General features: G+C 58.1%; 2 protein-coding genes across 3 annotated transcripts; both read left to right on the top strand.

Annotated features, from left to right (window-relative positions):
• The first annotated feature begins 502 nt into the window (after positions 1-502).
• OSM (oncostatin M) lies at positions 503-3,249 on the top strand. Its single transcript, XM_090152654.1, has 3 exons — positions 503-634; positions 1,442-1,569; positions 1,688-3,249. The coding sequence occupies exons 1-3, from the start codon at positions 598-600 to the stop codon at positions 2,162-2,164; spliced, it is 642 nt and encodes a 213-aa protein (XP_090008780.1). The 5' UTR covers positions 503-597; the 3' UTR covers positions 2,165-3,249.
• Positions 3,250-7,339: 4,090 nt separating this feature from the next.
• LIF (LIF interleukin 6 family cytokine) lies at positions 7,340-10,132 on the top strand. Of its 2 annotated transcripts, XM_090152602.1 has the most exons (3): positions 7,340-7,485; positions 8,660-8,838; positions 8,973-10,132. In XM_090152602.1, exons 1-3 carry the CDS (start codon positions 7,467-7,469, stop codon positions 9,408-9,410), a joined length of 636 nt encoding a protein of 211 aa, XP_090008728.1. In that variant the 5' UTR covers positions 7,340-7,466; the 3' UTR covers positions 9,411-10,132. The 2 variants fall into 2 exon arrangements, with proteins under 2 accessions (XP_090008728.1, XP_031448005.2); XM_031592145.2 differs by lacking the exon at positions 7,340-7,485 and having other exon boundaries at positions 7,782-8,838.
• The last annotated feature ends 10,652 nt before the right edge of the window (positions 10,133-20,784 follow it).

Below are 20,784 nucleotides of genomic sequence, written 5' to 3'. Positions count from 1 at the left end.
CAGTACTGCACCATTGGGTGAAACCCCGGCACCAGGCTGCGGTCAGAGTTGTTCACACTTCCACCAGAGGTGTGAGATGGGGTGGCAAGGTGCCAGCCCCATAGGTGCACCCCGGGGACAGGGGCAGACTGCAGGTGCCACCTCGACCCCAGGCTCCAGAGCTGGCACCGATGCTGCCAACAGCCTCTATTGGCTGAATATTGATTTCAGAGGCTGATTGCAGTTTAATGAACACGGAGCAAGAGAGATGCAGACCCGGGTGACTTAACGATGTGCTTCCATAAGAAGCTCTGCACGATGCCCCAGGCACCCAGCTCACTCCGTGCTCGGGATGGACCTATGAGGACTCCCTCGAGGAACTGAATCGAAGAACAAAACCATCGTCCAGCTGGCATCATTTCCTCCCTGCAGCCTGGCACGCCCCGCTCATTGGTCCCCCAGTCATCTCTTCACTTCTCTCTTTCTTTCCGTTGGGTCTGGGTGCCTCCTTCGGAGGTGGTGGCTAATCAGTGCACTTAAAAAGGCACTGCTTCCCCATTGCTGGCCAGTAAGGAAGTCGCTCGCGCACCCTGCAGCACCGCTCGGCGGCACCCGGACATGCGGCACAACGCGCGGCCCCTGGGTGTGCTGGCAGGTAGGTGCTCACCAGCGTCCCACAACTGCCCTCTTGCTCGCACCTCCATCCATGGGGCAGCACTGCTCCTGGCCGTGGTGCTCCCCAAAGGCCCTGGGTGTGCAGACGGGGCCGGTTCTTCCTGGGGAACCCTCGCGGGGCTTCCCTTGAAGATGGGGTGCTGGGAGGGTGTGGGTGAGGGGATGTGGTTTGAGGTCGGTTTGGGAGCAGGGTGGCTGCAGGTGGTGGAGGGATGGGGTCTCTCTGCTTTGCAGGCGTGTTCCCCAACCACAAACCCAGCTCGGTAGGGCCGGGTGCTGCTCTGTCACTGACCCCACGTGGATGTGGGTGACAGCAGGGCTGAGCCAACCTGGAGCCAAAGAGACAGATGTAGGGTTGTCACTGCCTGGTGGCTCCACGTTGGCCTGTGCTGGCAGGAAGCTGCATGGATAGAATCCAACCTGAGCAATCCTATGATTCTATGAACTGTGTTCCTCTGTGCCTTGAGTGTACCTTTCTCCTCCTCTCCCTCTCCCCGATATTCCTCCTCTCTGTGCCAAGGGCTCTGCCAGGTCCCAGCAGCTGGCCTTAGGGACAGGGATGGCTTTGTCCCAGGGTCAGGACCTCACCACTGTGCCCGGCACTCACGGTTCTCCCCTCTGGGCCCAGCACCAGTGTATGGGCTGATGGGATGGCCGTTCCCATTGTGGATGCCCCCAGCTCTCCCTGCAACATCCCCACGCTATCACTGCCGCCCATCCCCGTATCCCCTCATCCCACATTGCTTTATCCCCATATCCTCACCATCTCCCTCCTCTTCCTCCCCAGCCGTTGCCAAGGGACTCCTCCTGCTCTGGGCCGTGCCTGCACACAGCACTCAGCCCCCATCCCCGCAGCAGACCCAGGCCTTGCTGCGGCACATGGCCGAGGATGCACAGGAGCTCTTCAAACTCTACGTGAGTGCCACCTCCTGGGGCTGGGGGCAGCGGGGGAGGGCGGACAATCCCCCTAGTAACCTCATTCCCACAACAACCCCATTCCCCCCAGTAACCCCACTGCCTTTCCCGCAAGCAGGAACAGGAACAGCACCTGGCCCACAACTTGTGCCGGGCCAACAGCTCGCTGGAGTGGCTGCGGGGGACTTTGGGGTCAAGAGAGAAGGATCTGCGGGCACTGCACAGCACCATGACCCGCATGGAGCGGGAGCTGCAGGACATTTTCCAGCACCAGAGCAATCTCCATCCACCCGATGCCACCATCCTGCACCGCCTCTGCAGCGCCCGCATGAAGGTGCGCGGGCTGCTGGCCCACCTGCACGACACCATGGAGGCCCGTGGCATCGTCCCCTCCACCATCCCTCCATCCCGGGGGCCGGCGGCCAGCAAGGTGTTCCAGCAGAAGCTGCAGGGTTGCCGCGTGCTGTGGAATTACGCCCGCTTCGTGGCCAAGCTCAGCGCCCGCATGGAGCGCATGGAGCGCACGCGGGCACGGCGCGAGGAGAGGGGCCGGCGGCGAGGGCGGCGGCGGGGATGGAGGACAAGCAGACCCTAAAGGAGATCTCCATGCCAACACCAAGCCTGCAGGGATGTAGAGCTGTGCCCGGTGCTGGCACCGGGGTCACTATGGGTTGGTGACAGCCCGCCCTGCCGGATTTTCCAGTGATTCAATGGGTCCGGTGACACAGCCTGACTAAGGGGCCCAACACCCGCACACGGCACAGCACCGGCTGTGAGTGCCGCCCGTCTGTCCCCCTGCAACCCCCACTGCCATCTCAGGGGGTTTGGTGACCCTGGAGGATCAGAGCCCCTGAGAGCTTGGTGCCCTTTCCATCATCTTGGTGCCCTTCCCATCTTGGTGCCCTTCCCATCATCTTGGTGTCCTTCCCATCATCTTGGTGTCCTTCCCATCTTGGTGTCCCCACTCGTGTGGTGTCTCTGTGAGCTTGGGGTCCCTTATTAGTTTTGGGTCCCTTCAAGCTTGGTGTCCTTCTGAGCTCTGTGTCCCCGCTCCCTCGGTGTCCCTATTAGCTTTGTGTTCCTTAAAGTCTTGGTGTCCCTTCAAACTTGATTTCCCCACTCAGTTGGTGACCCCACACTCACTTGACATCCCTACAAGCTTGGGGTCCCTATTAATTTTGTGTCCCTCCTACCTTGATGTCCCCACTCACTTGACACCCCCACTCGAGGGCACGGTGTCCCCTTTCAGCATCCTCATGAGCACACTGAGCTCACCTCTGTGCTTTCCTCCTCACCCCTCCTCACTCTCTGTCCCCATTATCCCCATTCCCACCCCATCCCATCATCACCCCACACCCTTGGGGTGCCCCCAGGTGTTGGGCACAGCCCCGTGCTCTGGCAGTGGGCACCGACCCCCCCATAACTTATACATGACAGTGGTTCCTGTATTTATTGAAGCCATCAAATTAATTTAACGCATCCCCGCCCTGGGGACGAATATTTAAGTTTACACTTTTAATATATAAATGGATATCTATTTTTGTTAATTTTTTTTTTATTGTATTGTGTTAAAGTATAAATGTGATGATATTTTATTTATGAATGCAAATATTATTTTGTACTGGAAGAAGGGACCAACCCTTTATTTTTCTATGGCAGCAGATGGAAATAAAGTCTTGACCTCGGCCTGTGGGCTGATGCCTCTGTCCACGTGTGTCCGAGTGTCCATGGGGCTCAGGCAAAACCCCAACTCATTCTGTGATTACCTGGGGGCTTTTTGGGGCCTGGTGCTACCAGGAATCCACCCACGCTTGGAGGTGGGACAGACGAGGCAGTGAAAACTAAACGAATTTGGGAACTGATTAGCAATAACCTGAAAGGAAAATGAGGTCAGGAGGAGAAGGATGGAAGGACACAGAGTGAGCACAGCATGGGACAGCGTGGGGGGGGACAAAGGACACCGTGTGGGACATGGCACAGCGCAGCATGGCAGGTGTTAAGGAGTGGGATGTGCTGTGCAGTGTGCAGCTCGGGATGTGGCACAGCAGTGTGGCCCTTGGGATGGCATGGGATGGCAGCATCAGGTGGCACATGGCACAGCGTGGGGTGGGGTGTTGCACAGAGTGGCATAGGCTGGGAGGAGGACACGGTGGGCCATGGTAACACGCTGTGAGATGTGGCACATGGCACAGTGTGGGATGTGGCAGACGGCGTGGGGTGACACGTGGCATTGGCACAGAGTGGGAAGGGGCACACTATGGTGTGGCATGAGGCATCCGTGGGCCATGACAAGGTATGAGATGCGACATGGCAACAGGAACGTGATGGGATGTGACATCAGGCACATGATGAATATGGCACATGGCAATGGGATGTGGCACGTGGCACACAGTGGACGTGGCACATGGCACATGGGAAGGGACATATGGCACATTTCACATGGCACATGGCACATGGCACGTGGCACACGGTGGACGTGGCGCATGGCACATGGGAAGGGACATACGGTACATTTCACGTGGCACATGGCACACGATGGATGTGACACACAGCACAGATCTGTGTGTGGCAACACTGCCTGGCCCTGGCACTGCACCCGGCCCTTCGCTGAGCACCACTTGTCACACAGCACCACGCCAAACGTCACCGTGCCACACAGCCCCATAGCAGCCTGGGGACACGCTGGGGGCTCGCTGCCACCAAGCACTGTCCCTGCTGAGTCAAATATCCTAAGACCTGGTCATGTGGCACCACGGAGTCACTCGTTCCTCGCCGTGTGCTCGGCTGTGCCGGCGGCACTGACTCAGTTGCAGGCAGCATCGCCACTGGGACGGCCACTGCCACCGTTTGGGGACCCTTCAGGAACGATGTCACCATGAAGCAGCCTGAGCTGGCCCAACGTGTCACCTCCTGCCAGCTGCCATACCCTGCCGAGCCGCCCCAGGAGGAGGCAGCTTGGAGGGGCTCTGAGGGCACAGGTGGGTGACAGCCCCTCCCTGAAACCGGGGACACCTGGGGGTCCCGAGTAGGGAAGGGGAAGAGGGAGCCCCTCTGTGCTCAGGAGAGCAGGATCTGGCCCCAGGATTCTGGAAATTAGGGACAAAACTTGGGAATGGGCTTCAAGCAGAAATTAAGGATCTGCAAATGCTCGTACCCCTGGGGCTGAAAATGGGGCAATGCATGGGATGGTGGCATGCCACCAGCCCCAGTGTCCCCAGCATCCCCACCCCTTCAGTGCCATGCAGGTCCAGGCTGTCCCTGCGTGGGGCCTGGGGAGGACGCCCTGCAGTGGAGACGTGCTTTGCTTCCTGCCCCCCGAGGTGTCCCCAGGGCCAAGGGAGCCATCAGCCTGCTGGGTGCCTGGCTGTGGGGTGATGCCAACGGGATGGCACTTGTGAGATGGCACTCATAGGGTGACACTGGTGGGATGCAGGGATTTGGACGTGCAAAAATCACCCCATGAGTCAAGGGGGAATTTGTCCCCTGCCGTTATTCAGCCCGGGCTTCCCCAGCGTGGAGCAGCCACCTTACTCACAGCAGCACCCTGCACTGGCTGGACATGGGGGGCTGCTGGTGGCTGTGTGTCTCCTGCTGGGGACAGTGTGGGACAGGGGGTTACGGACCCCATGGCTTGGGTGGGATGGGGACGGGATGGGATGGGGATGGAGGGCTGTTACAGATAAGGATTGGGTAGAAATGGGTGAGAAGGGGCTGCTCATGTCCCCATGTCCCCCCATGTCCCCATGTCCCCGTGGCGGTGACAGCCGCGGACGGCAGAGAGCAGTGTTCAGCAGGGCAGAGCAGCCCGCGGCTCTCCTGCCAAACCCAACCCCAAACAGCCCCATTTGGGGCCGCGGCCCTACACGTGGGTTCCCCCAGCCCCGCTCCGCATCCCGCAGCCCCGCAGCATCCAGACTCATTTAGGGGCCAAACCGCCCCAAAAAACCCATCCGGAGCGTGGGAGCGGGGCCGGCCGGCCGCTGCCGGGATGCCGATAGCGTTGTGTCACCGCCTGCACCGAGCCCGTTCCTATTCCCTCTTTTGGGCTTTTTCCGAGTGCATCATCCCCGGGGCAGGTGGGCGTCTGCCGAGACCCCCAATCCCATCATCTCCTCCATACAGGGGCCGTCGGGGCCACCGCTGCTAAATAAACTCCTGGGGAAGTGACATCCCCTGGACGTCACTGGCAATCAGTCCCGTGTAGGGTTGGTTTCCTACGGGATAACCTACGGGGTAAGCTGTATAACATATCGTACGTGAGCAAAGATTTCAGCCCGGCTCCCCGCTCCCAGACACGTCCCAATTTTGCACGCGGGTCATTTCCCCGATTTCCTTATTTTTTGGCCGTGGAACACAGGGCTGATTCAGGAGTGGGGGCTGTGGGGGCTCGCAGGCAGCGGGGCTGGACCTGGCTGCAGGTGAATCAGCTCCAGTGCCGCATCCTGCAGAGAAACGCGGGGAATTGGCAGGAAGTGGCCGCAGTGGGGCTTGCGACACCCCCACCCCCGGGCTGCCCCTGAGCTGGTGATGGAGAAACACTCGTTTCCCAGGTAATTAAGTGACCCCGACAATTAGGTATGAATTTATACGTGAGGTTGTGCACATGAGCCTCCCTCCCCACCCCGCACAGCTCCCGTTATCCCCATCCCACTGGCATCTCTTCATCCTCTCCAAATAACCCCAAACTGGGCTCAGATGGGATTCCACCAGTGTGGCAATTGTCCCTATTCCCCACTTTACCCCTGGGGAAACTGTGTCACCAAATGGCAGTGACAGCAGCCCCAGTCCCACGGTAGTGCCAGGTGTCACCACACACAGCAGCACCCTGGGGACAGCTCAGCTAGGGGACAGATGGACACACTGGGTGGCACTGCAGAGTGTCCCACCCAACTGCACTGTCCCCACGTCCCCCCTCTTGGCGTCACCGCTCCTCAACTGTCCCCTGGTGGGATGCAAGCAGGGCACAGACTCACTAAACCTGATCAAATGTTTCAGGAGGAACAATATAGAGAGCAGAGAGGGAGAGAAATGGTAGTGCTTCAACCTGCTGCCAGCCCAGAATGGGGAGAGGGATGGGGTGTCCCTGCTGGTTTCACACCAACACGGGTGGCACTTGGACATATGACACATGGACATGGGTGGCATTCAGATATGTGGCACAGGGGCTTGGATGGCACATGGGCATGAGTGGCACAGGGACACAGATGAGCTGCTGTGCTGGTGGCTGCTCCCCCAAAAGAGAGTGGCAGGGATGCTGGGGGGCACAACCACCCCCTGACACAGCCACATCCAGGGGTCCCCTGCCCACCTCCCCCCAGTGAAAAATAGGGGGGGAAGAAAAAAATATATATACATATATTAAATTTCTTTACGGTTTCTTTCTGTTTTAATTTCCCCTGGATGCCTCACGGGGAAACACCGTCTGGGGAGGGGGGGTTGGTGGGGGGTGAAAGTGCTGCCGGAGCTGTGAGTCACCTCACTGGGGCGAGCACGGCCGTGCCCCCATGTGTCCCACGCGTGGTGCCCCCCCCCACCCCCCCAACCCCATAGCCCCCCCCCCCCCCACAGCCACGTGAGTGAAAAAAAATATATACTAAAAAGAAAACCTCACGATCCTGGTGACATCAACTTTATCAGAAGTTTATTTCTAAGAATCATTCACCATTTCCAAGTCCTTTACTTCCTGATTTACAGCTTCAATAGAAGTAATGATAGTGTTTCTCCCTCTCTCCCCCCCCCCCTCCCCACTCGCCCCCCCTCTCCTTCCCTTTCTTACAACACAAGCTCACTGCAGGACCGGTATATAAACCCAGAGAAGTCCCCCAGTATGAACATGAATTTCTGAAAACCCTCACACGCTGCCCGTCTGCGCTTGGCTCTCCGGGACGGCGCTCACCATGAGGCTCATCCCTGCAGGTAACAAATCACAGCCCCCCATTCCCTCCCCCCCTCATTCACCCCCCACCTCCCCCCCCACCGACCCAGCTGAGCATCGCTGGGAGCTGGCAGCCCCGCTGCCGTCCTGGCGCTCCTCCTCACCCAACATCTGGCCGCTTATATAACTGACTCCCCAAACACTTCCCAAAGCGCCGGGGTGGGGTTGGGTTGGGTTGGGTTGGGGGGGTGAGAGGGGGGGAGAAAAGGGGGGGGGGGGGGATGTTGTTGTTTTTTTTTTTGGGCTTTTTTTTTTTTTTTTTTTGGCTTTTCTTTCTTACTTAACTTGGGAGAGCTGGGGAGGGCTGGGGGAGTGCTGCCAAAGTGGCTGTCCCTGCACACGTGCGCCCGGCCTCGCTCTGCTCGGCTGCGGATCGGGTGCACGGAGGGGACTGGGAGAACAGGGGGATCACGGAGCGGTCAGGTGAGTGCTGTCCTAGGGCTTCAGCTGAGAGAGGGCAAATAAAAGCGTCGCTGCTTTACCTGGGACCTGCGGCAGCATGGACGTTCCTACAAGTGTGGGCAGCTCGGTGCGTGCCGCAGCCCTGGGGACTTTGCTCCAGGGCTCCACGTGCTCTCCGATCTTCGGGGCAAGGGTTGGCGAGAGGGGACCCCCCATTCCCACCCCTGGGAGCCACATGTTGGTGACACCGAGCTTGGAAAGGGGGATGGCGACGAGGACACCCATGCAGGGCGGCCTCCCAGCTGACACCGAAACGGGGGTCGCAGCACCCCGTTGTCACCCCCGTTGGGACGCGGTGACCCAGCGCTCACCCGTGCCACGCTCTCCCATCCGGTGCCTCCAGCAGCAGTTGCGCCCGCTCTGCAGATGGAGAAACTGAGGCAGAGCTGCAGCCGCGGGGCAGGTTTCCTTGTGGGCGCCCCTGCTGAGTCAGTAGGGCCGGGGTGGGGCCTGGCTCCCGCTGCGCCCGGCTGGGATAACGGGGAGGAAATCACTTTTGCATATTTGATTACAACGCACAGGTCACCAGCGGGGCCGCCGCTTGTGAAATGTGGCAATGCCACCGGGTGCCCCGGGGGGACGGGAGGAGGGGGAGCCCCAGCCGGGGGGCAGGTGAGGGGCGTGGGACCGGGGGGACGCGTGGGGCTGTGTGGGGAACGTATGGGCTCACCAACATCGGTTTGTTCCCACCAGGTGTCGTGCCCTTCGTGGCCCTGCTATTGCTGCAGAGGAGGCCGGTGGCCGGGCGGGCGCTGCTGGGGACGGGCGCTGCGTGTCCCACCAACGGGCTGTGCCGGGCCAATGTCCAGGAGCAGACCCGCAGGCAGGTTGCGCTGCTCAACGCCACTGCGCAGGACCTCTTCAGCCTCTATGTGAGTGACACCAGGATGGTGGCCACCGTGGGGACGCGGAGTGGCCATGGTGGGGATGTGGGGCGGTGCGGTGGGGATGGGGACGGCCACAGTGGGGACAGAGGGACAGGGGGTGACACTCGCTGTCCCCACAGCTGAAGTGCCAGGGAGAGCCGTTCAGCAGCGAGAGCGACCGCCTCTGCACCCCCAGCGGCATCTTCTTCCCCCCCTTCCACGTCAACCGGACCACCGAAAGGAAGGAAGTGATGGTGGCCATGTACAAGCTCTTCGCCTTCCTCAACGCCTCACTGGGGAACATCACCCGCGACCAGGAGGAGCTCAACCCCACGGCCAAGGAGCTCCTCGACCGCCTCCACAACACCACCAAGACCACTCGGGGCCTCATCTCCAACCTCACCTGCCTGCTCTGCAAGCACTACAACATCTTCCAGGTGGACGTGAGCTACGGGGAGAGCAGCAAGGGCAAGAGCGCCTTCAAGAAGAAGCAGCAGGGCTGCCAGGTGCTCAGGAAGTATGTGCAGGTCATCGCCCAAGCTGCTCGTGTCCTCCTACCTCACCTCAGCCCCGCATAAGCCCCGGCCCCTGCGCCACGCCGCGACCGGGACAGCGGACATCTCCTTGCACCCATCTCACAGATGGGCACGGCGAGGCCCCACCACCTCCTCACCTCTCGCCTTCCTATTTATTACCTCCTGCTGATGCTGCACAGGATCCGGGCCATCCCATGCTTTAATTTATTTCCCCGTTCAGGGGAGGACGTGGGCATGGGGCTCTGTCCCCCGCACCCTGGAACCCCACGAGGATGCTCAGCACCACAGCTTGGGGCTCATCACAGTCATAGTGAAAAATCAGGAGGAGGCGACCCGCTCCCAACGGATGCCCTCCAGCATCCAGCAAAAGAGACTTTCCCCTCCTGGATGCGTTCACACCCACCGCAGCCAGCAGGGATGCTGGGCATGCGCTCCCACCATACGCTATGGGGCCGGCACCCCTACAAATGGGGCTGAACTGAGGGTGTGCGGTGGCCTGGGTGTGGGCTGGGACCGCCACCCAATGGGGACAGGGATGTGGTGCTGGGGAGCACCCGTGGATGTTGGCATGGCCCGCTGGCACAGACGGGGTCTCAGCCAGCATGGGGACTCAGGGGCCGAGCCTGGGGTGGTGGCAGGAGGCGCTGGCTCGTCCCTGGCGCCGGGGCGGGGGCCGGGGGTATTTATAGGCTCGGACCTGGTGTTTAATAATATTAATAATAATAATAATTAATAAGATTTTTGGTAATATATATATATATATATATATATATATAGAATTCTATTTAAATATTTATTTTTTTATACTTTCCTCCAGTTGTTGTTGTTTGATTGTTTTTTTAAATAAACCAAGAGAAAGTGACCCTCTCTGGCTCCTCTTTGCTCCGATGCTCCCCCCAGACGCCCTCGGGGCTGCCCCAAAGAGCCCTCGCGCATCACCAAGGGTTGGGGTTCACCACTCCCTGCCCCTGCTCCTGTTTCTCTCCCCACTTCCTATGAGATGGCTGCTGCTTGGCCATCCCACGGCAAAGAGATCGTCCCCAAGGGATGCTGAAATTGCCTCCCAGACTCTGGGCTGCCCTGGGAGAGGCTCTGAAAAGCTCCGGTCCAGCCAAGACCACCTAAGGATGCAGCCGCGCGCCGGCCCTCGGTGTCTCGCATGGGGCTGCACCGGTTAACAAGGGGCTGATTATACGGGAGACGTTGGAGCGGGATGATGAAATTTTCCTCCTCCTCCGGAGCCCTCGGGCCACCCGCCAAACCTCCCAGGCATGAGACAGGGAGCGGATGAGCTAAGATCCTGTGTGCTCATCTCGTGTCTCGGAGGAGCCCCGACAAAAAATAATCAGCGAAATCGGAAAGATTCGCCCCCTATAAAAAAAGGAGCCCTCTTTGCTTTGCCCCCGTGGGTCGTTCTGCCCTGGTGAGGGGTTGAGCCCCACAGCTGTGCCAACATCCCCGCGTGTGCAGCAGATTTTTCTTTGGGTATGGTGTAGTGATATCCATCACCCCATTCTGCCATTGGGGAAGGGACCTGGGTGTCCCTTGGGCACCCCAGTGTCATCACCCAGAGACCACCAAAGCTTTCCCATGGGATGGCCCATCCTCAAACAGCTGCTGAACCCCAAAGATGAGAAAGGGACATGGGGGGAGAAGCTGAGGCTGAAGCCATCCCGATGACAGTGGGTCAGCACATCCCCATGGCTGCTGCCCCCAGCTCAGGGCACGGCCACCCCATCCGCACAACGGACATCTGGGCTGAGTGCTGCCACCTGGGCTGCCCCATGGCCACATTCACGGCTCACCCCCTTTGGGGACCAACAGGTGCCAGAGTGTCACCACGTCCCTGCCTGTCCCCGTGTGCCCCATGCTTGGGGTTTGGGACTGGGATGCTCTGCGCACCGGGGCTGAGTGGGGAGCGGTGCACATCTGGATTTCTCACGCTTGTGTTCGACGTCCCTCCTCAACCAGATGGCAAAAATAAATAAATAGAATAAATCAGAGCCTCCTGACACAAATTGGGAACTCACGCCCGGGCTCTGTGTTTCATGAGTCTCCCTGGAAGGCAGTCAAACACAGGGAGGACAATGGGTTCACTTCTCCCTGGTGTCGGGTCATTCCCAGTTAAGGCTCATTAGCGGCAGGCGGGGATTAACTCTTCCTTCCCTGGAAAAGTGCAGTGCAGGGCAGATCCAGAACTGCCAAAACTCAGATCCGTCACCTCCCTATGGGGCTGTGAGGTCCCCAGCCAGTGCCATCTCCCCACCAACCTGTACCACTGCCCCACAGCCATCCCCAGCCACAGGCAGTTGGATGGAGCTGACATCAGCCCGCGCTGATGCCACCCTGCAGCCAGGACCCACACACACCAGGGCAAACCATCACAGAGAGCCCCTATTAACAGTTCCCCTTTGGACACGGGAGCAGAGGAAATATGTTGGCTGGGGGGAACGCCAAGGGAAGGGGAGCTTTGGGAGCACGGTGCCTTCGCCCCAGTACCAGAGTGCTCTGACCGGCCGCGCTCTGTCCCCGAGCCGCTGCCTTGGGGAGCGCGGTACGTGAGGATCCACTGCTGCCTGCGGTGAAGTCAGAGCCGCTGCCTGGGTGTGCCGAGCTGACCTCAGCCCTTGGCCCTGCAGCGCATCATGTGCTTGCTCACGCCCTGCGTAACCCGGCCGGACGGGTCCGCACGCTGCCCTGGGGCCACCGGCCAGACCAGACCTGCAGGTGCAGCCCCGGGATCTGCGAGCACCATAAGTGCCTGAGCTGCATCCGTGGGCTGGGAGCATCCCGAGGTGTGCAAGCACAAGGCTGCACGTTGGGTACCACTCCCGCATCCCAACTGGGCACCACCTGCCCATCCGTCACCCCATTGCCTGCTGGAGCCCGTTGACCTCCATGGCCGAGGTGCCCGCAAGGGCTGGTCTTTGGGAAACGGGCTCTGTTTGGAGTCTCACATGGCCTGCAGCATGCTCAGCCTCTATATGGGATGCTAGCCCGGTCCCCATGCAGGAGAACATTGTGTCCGTGGGGCCGGCCAGCGGCGCTTTCTCAGCATCCCCAGCTGGCCGCCGGCCCAAGCACAGCAAGCGGAGCCGAGCCCATCTGAAATGCATTCGTCCCCGGGCACTGTGTCTGCAAGAGCAGATGCTCCTTTGGGCCCCCGACCACATCAGAGCACAGCAGCGCGGGAACCACACGCTCGCATGGGAAGAAATGGCCTCATGCCCCCAACGGCCCAACTCCTAATTGAAGACCAACCGTAACCAATCAACGAGACAATGGGCTGGAGGCGAGACGAGTGCCATGTCCTTCACAGGGATTGGCTCCTCCGTGCCCTGCAGGGATTTGGCACAGAGGGGAGGGTGGGGGCCGGATCCGGACCCCCCCAGAAGACACAGTCCCATGGTTTCCCATTGGCAGCTTAGCTGGGCAAGTGCTCAGCAGTATCATTCTACGGGGGTGCTCGGTGTTCTTGGTATCCTGACCCTTCTCCTTTCATCCTATTGGCAGTGAACCCAATGTGCCGCTGCCTCACCTTGCTGTAGGGCTGAAGCTCTTTGGGATGCACCAGTTTTGTGTTTTCAACAAACACAATGCCAGCCTGGCCCCATGGGAAGGCTCCGCAGGAAGGTCTCACCAAGAGAAGGGTTTGGTGCACAGGATACCTCTCTAAGACCAAACGGAGGGGACCTGACATGGATGGCATGGACGGACCACAGGTGGGCACACATGCCCACAGCCCCATGCCCGTCCCACCACAGGGTGCGATGCTGGGAGCCAGCACTGGGAGCTGTGCTTTGGCACTGCTCAGTGGGATGATCCGTGGCTGCTTTTTCCCACTGAGACAAAGAGGAGAAGTCAGAAAATTAGTGAAGGAGGCGGAGATGCCCGAAGACATAGAGATAATGGAAAGCAGAGATTGCTCTCTGCGTCCAAGGGGATGGCAGAACAGCTCTGATTAAGAGCAAATGCTGCAGCACTTCCACCTGCTCCTCATGCTGCCTGAGCAGTGGGGAAAGAGAGGATGTTCCAAGCCCAGAAGAGGGGTGCTTGGCACTACAGCACCTATAGCAGCACTTACAGCACCTACAGCACTCATAGCAGCACCTATGTAGTACCTATAGCAGCACCTACAGCATCACAGACTCTGGTTGCCTCTGGGCCACTTTTCAGGGCTCAGTTAACATGCTGATTTATTGCAGCTAAGCAAAAAACATGCCCAGTGCTCTCAGATGTGGTCATGGTCCCTTCTCCCCTGTGGCTGCTGCTTTCAGCCTCATTTCCCAAGAAAACAAAGCGGCTGTGCAGTGGTGTGGCTGCCAGCTGACCCCAGCACCAGGGTTGTGCTTTCTCCTGTCCAGTACTGCCAAGCCCTGGGCACTGCTCCTTATGCCCATGGGATTCTCCTGGTGCTCATCTTCCCCTGGGGTTCAAAGTGACTGGGGGGCTGGAGCAGGAGGGTGCTTTGAGAACCAGCCCTGGGGACAAAGTGATGTTCCCCATCCTGGTCAAACTCTGACAGAGGGTTAAAGCTTCCACACCTCAGGTAGAGGGAAACAGCCTGGATCCTGGTGCTGGTCAGTGGGGAGAGCAGTGTGGGCCCAAAAGTGATGAGGAGCTGTGACCCTGGGAGCATCCTCAGCCATATTCCCAACAACACATGCAATCACTTCCCTGCTCCCATCCCTCCCATGCCCATTCCCATACCTGCTCCAATGTCCACTCCCATCCTGCTTCCCATACCAGTTTCTATTCCTGTTCTCATCCCAGTTCCCATAGCCTCTCCCATTCCAGTTTCCATCCTCACTCCCATTCCAGTTTCCATCCCCACTCCCATCCCAGTTCCCATCCCACTTCCTACAGCCTCTCCCATACCAATTTCCATCCCAGTTCTCACCTACACTCCCACCTCAGTTCCCATCCCAGCTCACATACCAGTTCCCATCTCAGATCCCACCCCAGCTCCCACCCCAGTCCCAGCTGCCTTCCCTACTCCCATCCCCATTCCCACACCAGTTCCCATCCCAGCTCACTTCCTGGTTCCCACCCCCATTCCCATCCCAGTTCCCATCCCTGCTCCCACCCCCATTCCCAACGCATTTCCCATCCCCATTCTCACCCCAGTTCCCATTCCAGTTCCCATCCCAGTTTGCAACCCAGTTCCCATCTCCATTCCCATCCCAGTTTCCAACCCAGTTCCCATCTCCATTCCCATCCCAGTTCCCATCCCTGCTCCCATCCCCATTCCCAACGCATTTCCCATCCCCATTCTCACCCCAGTTCCCATTCCAGTTCCCATCCCAGTTTCCAACCCAGTTCCCATCCCCATTCCCATCCCAGTTCCCATCCCTGCTCCCACCCCCATTCCCAACGCATTTCCCACCCCCATTCCCATCCTTCTCCCATCCCTCTGCCCATGCAGCGCTATGGGGCCAGGCCCACAGCCGTGCCCCACGCCCCGTTCTGTGCTTCTGTCTCCATGTGTGGATGGAGGTGTGTGTGTGCTGTGCATCCTGCCGGGCGTGCAGGGGTGTCTGCTCTTGGCAGAGGAGATCCGGGCTGGGAGCCCGGCAGCTGTTCCGAGCCCGGCTGCAGCCAGACAGCCACCGCAGCGCTGGTGACCGCATGCGCCCGCTCCCCTCCGGCCCTTCCGAATCGCTCCGTCACATGCACTGAAACAAAGGGAATGAAGGGCTGCACCGACAGCAACATCAACATGTCATAATAAATAAGTGGGCACCCCCCGGATGCTGGGGTCGGCCCTGCTGGAGATGGGGCTCGGTGCCGATGTGGGTGCGCTGCGCCAGGGGGGTGTGGGTGGGTTCCAACGCGAGGATGGCCGTGCTGCATTTCTCATGGAAACTTGAGCGGGACGTTGCCAGCTCCCAGGATTTTTCCCTTGTCTTTGCCCAGATTGTCTCCAGCATCCCTGATTCCCTCCAGCTGCCGGCACGTGGGGAGCAGAGCTGCTGGCGCGTCACTGGGGAGCCGGCGCCAAAGCTGGGCTGGTGGCACTGTGGACAGCATGGTGCGTGGGGCTGAGCTGGGTGGGAGCAGCAGGATGGTGCTGGGGGGCTTGGAGTACACGGGGCCGTGTCACTGAGGCCCTGACCCAGACAGAGCAGCACAGTGCCTCGAGCAGACACAGAAAAGATGGATAAGGCTGGGGAGTGTCAGACAGCAGAGTGGCTTCACGGGGCTGAATCTCTTCCGGAGACAGATTTTTTTGGCTTCCATACAGCAGTGTCCGAGCTACTGTGGGAAAGCACCGAGCATCACTCAGTGCTGCCTGTGCTGCGGAGTCACAGGGCTCGTGGAGAGCTGAAAAACATTGTTTCATCAGCACAGGGGAGGAAGGAGCCAGCTGGGCAGCATGCACAGGCAGGGCAGTTCCCTAGAAATACCAAAATTTCTCCAAAAAATAACCAGAGGTAGTAATGCTCCCCACCCTGCCCTCCCTGCACACCCAACAGGGCAGCTGCTTTCATCTGAACTGAGGCTCCAAAATCCCCTTGCTCTCCAAGTGCAATGTTTGCGTTCACTCATTTGGGGATGATGGATGGGGTGCCCCGAAGCTTCCTATGGGGACCATTGGTGGGGGTGGCCCAAAGCACTCATTCGTTTTGGGGACCACTGATGAGATCTCCCCATGGCACCACCACTGACAGGGGTGTCCCAAAGCACTCATTCATTTGGGGGATGATTGATGGGGGTGTCCCAAAGCACCCCACGAGGATGATGGATGGGGGTGTCCCCAAGCACTCCATGGGGACCACTGATGGGATTGCCCTGCAGCATTCATCCATTCTGGAGACCATTGAAACAGGTGTCCCAAAGCACTGGGGCCATTAACAGGGCTGTCCCCAAGCACTCCATGGGGACGATTGATGGGGATTCCCCATGCACCCAATCGGGACAATTGACAGAGGTGTCCCAAAGCACCACAAGGTGCACTGCTGACAGACACATCGCTATGGGACAAATGTGCTGCAGCTTCCCTTCCTGGGAGCTGGAGGGGAAGGATACACCATCAGCTGAAGCTCAACACCACTTCTGCTGCTCTGAAGTCATCTCCAAAGCCTAGGGGCAGTGGGCAGGCAGCGGTGCAGCTTCTCAGCCCTAGGACCCAGTGCCCGCGGTGGATACAGCCCAGGTGACACGTGGATGCCCCATCATGGGATATCCAGGGCCACCCGGAGTCCAACATTTGAGACTAAGCACAAAGCTTGACCCCAACCCTGTTTCCTTCTCCCCACTGGGTGAGCCAGGCCAAGAAGCTGCCTAAACCAAGAGGATGGAAAGGGCAAAGCAGCTTCTTCCCTCCGACTGCGGATGGGAGAGCACTGGGAAACTGAGCTCCTTGGGCACGTGGTGAGGGGAAATCCTGTGTCCTCCTCCTCTGTGCCAAGCTCCGGGTGCGTCTGTGGGTAACTCGTCTGGTCGGAAAGCCTGAGGGCGCACGTCCTGGGGAAAGCACCGTCTGTGAGCGTGCCCCCACAGCCAACCATTGCCACATCCCGTTCCTCTTCCCCAGGTGAGTCCCAGAGCTCCCACCGGACGCCCTCAGTTTTCTCAGGAATTGCTCTTACTCAGAAGCACCCAGGCTCCTTCCAGCCCCATGCCAAGCAGAGGGGCAGCTGCTGAGTCTTGCTCCCTTCCTCCCAGCCCACGCGGATGGGATGGTGGTGCCCAGTCACGCATTTTCATGTCAGAAAACAAGGCAATAAGCACCAAAAAGTTCTGCAGAGAGCCCAGACTGGGCTGGGTGGGACCCGCTAGGCTCTGAAGTCTCTCCAACCTGTGGGCTTCCTTATGGCTCCATCCCAAGGATGAAGCCCATGCGCTATCACTGCTGTTCCCAGGTTGTGCCCATGGGGAACACCGCGAGGCCTGCAGGAATCAGCTGTAATCCCGCGATCACCCGACACAAAGCAAGTGGCTCTGTTCCTCCTGAGGCTGCAGAAGCACTGAGGACAGCACATTTCTCATCCTTGCTGCACCAGCACGTGGTGGCTGAATCTTTTTTTAAGATCAAAGGAGTGCAGGAAGTGCCAGATCAGACCTACAGCCCGCTGGGCACTAACCAGTACCAGATGCTCCAAAAAAGGTGCAAAGCCACTGTGCTGCACAGACAGAAAATGATCTGCCTGTCAGAGCTCTCAGCATCCCATACAGAGCACAGCAGTGAGTCCCCTAGGTTTCTGCTATGAATCGCCCTGGCAAAGGGGCTGAGCTCTCTTCAGTGACCAAATGGGGAGCTGAAGGGTGCTGCCCTTCAGCTGGAGACCTCCAACATCTCAAACTGGGGCACAATTTCCATCAGGAAGGGTTCCAGCACTTGGGTGAAACGTTCTCCTCCAGGGACACTGATAGCAACAGGACAAGGGAGAATGACAGAATCATGGAATCATCAGGGTTGGAAGAGACCGCTAAGATCATCAAGTCTAACTGCCAACCCATCCCCAAGTGCAGGACATGGCCCTGGGCCTTGTTGGACTTCATCCCGTTGACCTCAGCCCATTGATCAGCCTGTCCTCATCCCTCTGTAGGGCCTTCCTGCCCTCAGGCAGATCGGCACTTCCCCCAACTCGGTCTCATCTGTTGACCTACTGAGGGTGCACTCGATTCCCTCATCCAGATCATCAATAAAAACATTAAGCAAGGCCGGCCCCAACAGCAAGCCATGTGGAATGGCTTTAAATTAATAAGGGAGATGTAGGTGAGACGTGGAGAGGAACGCTGCTTTGCCAGGCTCCAGCAGGATCCTGGATTTAGAGAGGAAATTCCTAACAGAGCGAAGTGTGTGCAATAGTAGAAACTCCAGATAAGCGCCTGATGACTGCACCTCGAGGGGCCACCTCACAGTGGTGTGACCTCAGGAGAGTCACTTCCAGATGCGATTAAGATTTCACCCTCCTGGAAGTGGGGAATCATGATGCTCAGCCTCCTTCGCAAAGGCCTTCGGATGACACATGTCCCGAGGGGTTAATGAAATTGAGGGCGGAAAGCGGGGGAAAGGCTGATTTGCACGACAGCAAAAACCCAACAGCCACCCACTGCACTGTCCTTGGGATTCAGGACCTCCAGAACCCCAAAAAACCGGGCGAGCCCATGGGCACCCAATGGGTACCCAAAGGGCACCCAAAGGGCACCCCGTGGGCACGCTGGCATGGAGCCACGGGTTTTCACCCCTCAGCAGTGATCGCAGCCCTTGAGTCATGAGCGGTGCTGAGTGCTTCCTTTGTGCAGCATGGAAGGATGCCCAGGCTGAGCTATCTGAGCTGCGCATCGGGCTCTTTCTTCACACAGCTTCTTACACAGCACGCTCTGTTGCTGGGCTATAGGGAATTTTTGTGCCGGGCCTTTTGACGTGAACCCTTTTAGAAAGAAAATCCTGACTCATGGAGCCGTGACGTTAAATATAGTGCTGTGTAAGGCCTGACACAACTGGACACTTGACAGCGGGCCGCCCCAAGTCCAGCCAGAAGAATATAGGCATTTTGAGACCTGAATATATCTTCTTTTGTACCTTTAAGCGAAGGGAAGCCTTAGCAAATGCCTTAGTAACGAGGGTCACCCAAGTACAGTGTCTCCCACTGGAGAGTTAAATAAGAGAAATGAAAAAATAATGGTTTTCCCTCTTCCTCTGCAGTGGCCAAATATGCTGATTCCCTTCTGGAATGAGCAGCTGCCAATTTCAGAGCAGAAAATCTCTTGTAGCCAAGTAACTCGGATCTTGCGCTCTGTAAAACAGCCTGGGAAAAGGAAAGCAGGCCAGCCAATCCACTGCAACCAGTAGGTAATGGTGCTCCCCAGCACGGCGATTTGCACGCAAGCTGGAATCTCTTTGAAAGCAGAAAATGGGCTTTTCTGTGTCAGAGCCATGCCCATGCCTGGCCCTGCTCTGCACGGAGTTCTGCAAAGCCCCACGGGCTGCCTGCGTGTCAGCTCCAGCTCCTGAGCTTCTCTGAAGTTTGTGTGCCTTTGGGCGCTCACATCTGGGCCTACCCAATGGGTGCAGAGATGCTAAGTGTGTCTGCTTTTTAGTTTGCTTGCTTCTTTGCCTTTTTTTTTTTTTTTTTTTTTTGGCTCTTTCTGCCCCTCCAAAGCCCAGGTTAAGCTCTCTGTGCAATACATTGAAAATAAAATAAAAAGGAAATGTCATCAGGCAGCCGACCCAATTCTTTCCCTTTTTACCTCAGCATAATTCCACTGCATCGGCAGGGAAGCCAGGTAACAGCCAGATGACCGCAAGCCAAAGGAAATGCTTGGCTGCTGGAGGCAGCAAGGCTTTGTCCAGCCGCCGTGCTTACCCATACCTTCCTCATGTCTGGAGCCTGTGCTGATTCACCGCCATGGAAGGACCCCAAGGTAGTTTGGGGTTTCCCTTGTGTGGCCTCATGCCTGCTGCAGGCTGCTCTGCAGGCAGTTCAGTGCCCAGATGAGGTCCTTGTCAGAACCCAGACGAGGTCCACTCCCTGTCCCACGGCATCGAGATGCTATTCATCATTCCCCTGGCTCCATTGGCTCATTGACTCCATAGGAAGCAGACAGAGTGGGCTGGAAGCAAACCCAGCTAGCCAGTGATAGTCTGAAGTCATCTTGAGCCGCCTGTGTTGCTCCTGCCAGAGGGGACCACCAGAGCCCCTCTGATTCCTGGTTTTGTGGCCCCAAAGCAATGGTGAGTGCCTCCACTGTGTGACATCCAGTCTGGTACAATGTGGGGGAAGACCCAAGAGCTGCAGCAGACACCAGCTGGAGATCCCAGGTTGGATATTAAAGAAGCATGTCTTCTCAGAAAGAATGGTTGGGCAGTGGCACAGCTGCTCATGGAGTGATGGGGTCACCATCCCTGGAGGTGCTTCACAGCTGTGGAGATGTGGCACTGAGGGATGTGGGCAGTGGGCATGGTGGGATGGGTTGGGGTTGGGCTTGGGGATCTTAGTGTCTTCTCCAACCTTAATGATCCCATGATTCTAGGTGTGAGCAGAGCTCAGCAATGTCTCAGATGCCAGGCTGGTTTGATCAGAGCAGAAGGGAGAAACACCCCTTCTTTTTATGGGTGCAAGCAGAGCCCCTTGACTTTGGAAAGACTGATTTTTATTGAAACTGCACCCCACTACGCTGCTTATGCACACCATGGAAGCCTCTATAGACATCCAACAGTATCAGAGCTCTGTGATGGCAGCTTCTGCAAGGGCTCACAGGCTGGTGTTCCTTCTCCCACTCTTTAAAGGAGGGAGGAGAGGAAAAGACTTGTGTACCAAGACCCAGAATCACCAAATAACAGTATCACTTCATTTGGAAGGGATCTTTAAAGGTCATCTAGCCCAACTCTCCTGCAATACAGTTCAGAAATGCCCCCTCTGGGGCATGCAGGAAGCTCTCCTGAGTCTCAGTGCTGTGCTCTACC

The sequence above is a fragment of the Phasianus colchicus genome, chromosome 18, assembly GCF_987193195.1.
Source record: "Phasianus colchicus chromosome 18, bPhaCol1.hap1.1, whole genome shotgun sequence".
Taxonomy (NCBI): domain Eukaryota; kingdom Metazoa; phylum Chordata; class Aves; order Galliformes; family Phasianidae; genus Phasianus; species Phasianus colchicus.
This window is presented reverse-complemented; position numbering and strand designations above follow the sequence as displayed.

Bases quoted from the DNA above. Each gene is read 5' to 3' on its own strand.
- OSM (XM_090152654.1), top strand. From the start codon at position 598: ATGCGGCACAACGCGCGGCCCCTGGGTGTGCTGGCAG. The intron at 635-1,441 runs GTAGGTGCTCAC...CTTCCTCCCCAG, and splicing joins GCCCCTGGGTGTGCTGGCAG to CCGTTGCCAAGGGACTCCTC. The intron at 1,570-1,687 runs GTGAGTGCCACC...TCCCGCAAGCAG, and splicing joins AGGAGCTCTTCAAACTCTAC to GAACAGGAACAGCACCTGGC.
- LIF (XM_031592145.2), top strand. From the start codon at position 8,515: ATGTGGCAATGCCACCGGGTGCCCCGGGGGGACGGGAGGAGGGGGAGC. The intron at 8,839-8,972 runs GTGAGTGACACC...CTGTCCCCACAG, and splicing joins AGGACCTCTTCAGCCTCTAT to CTGAAGTGCCAGGGAGAGCC.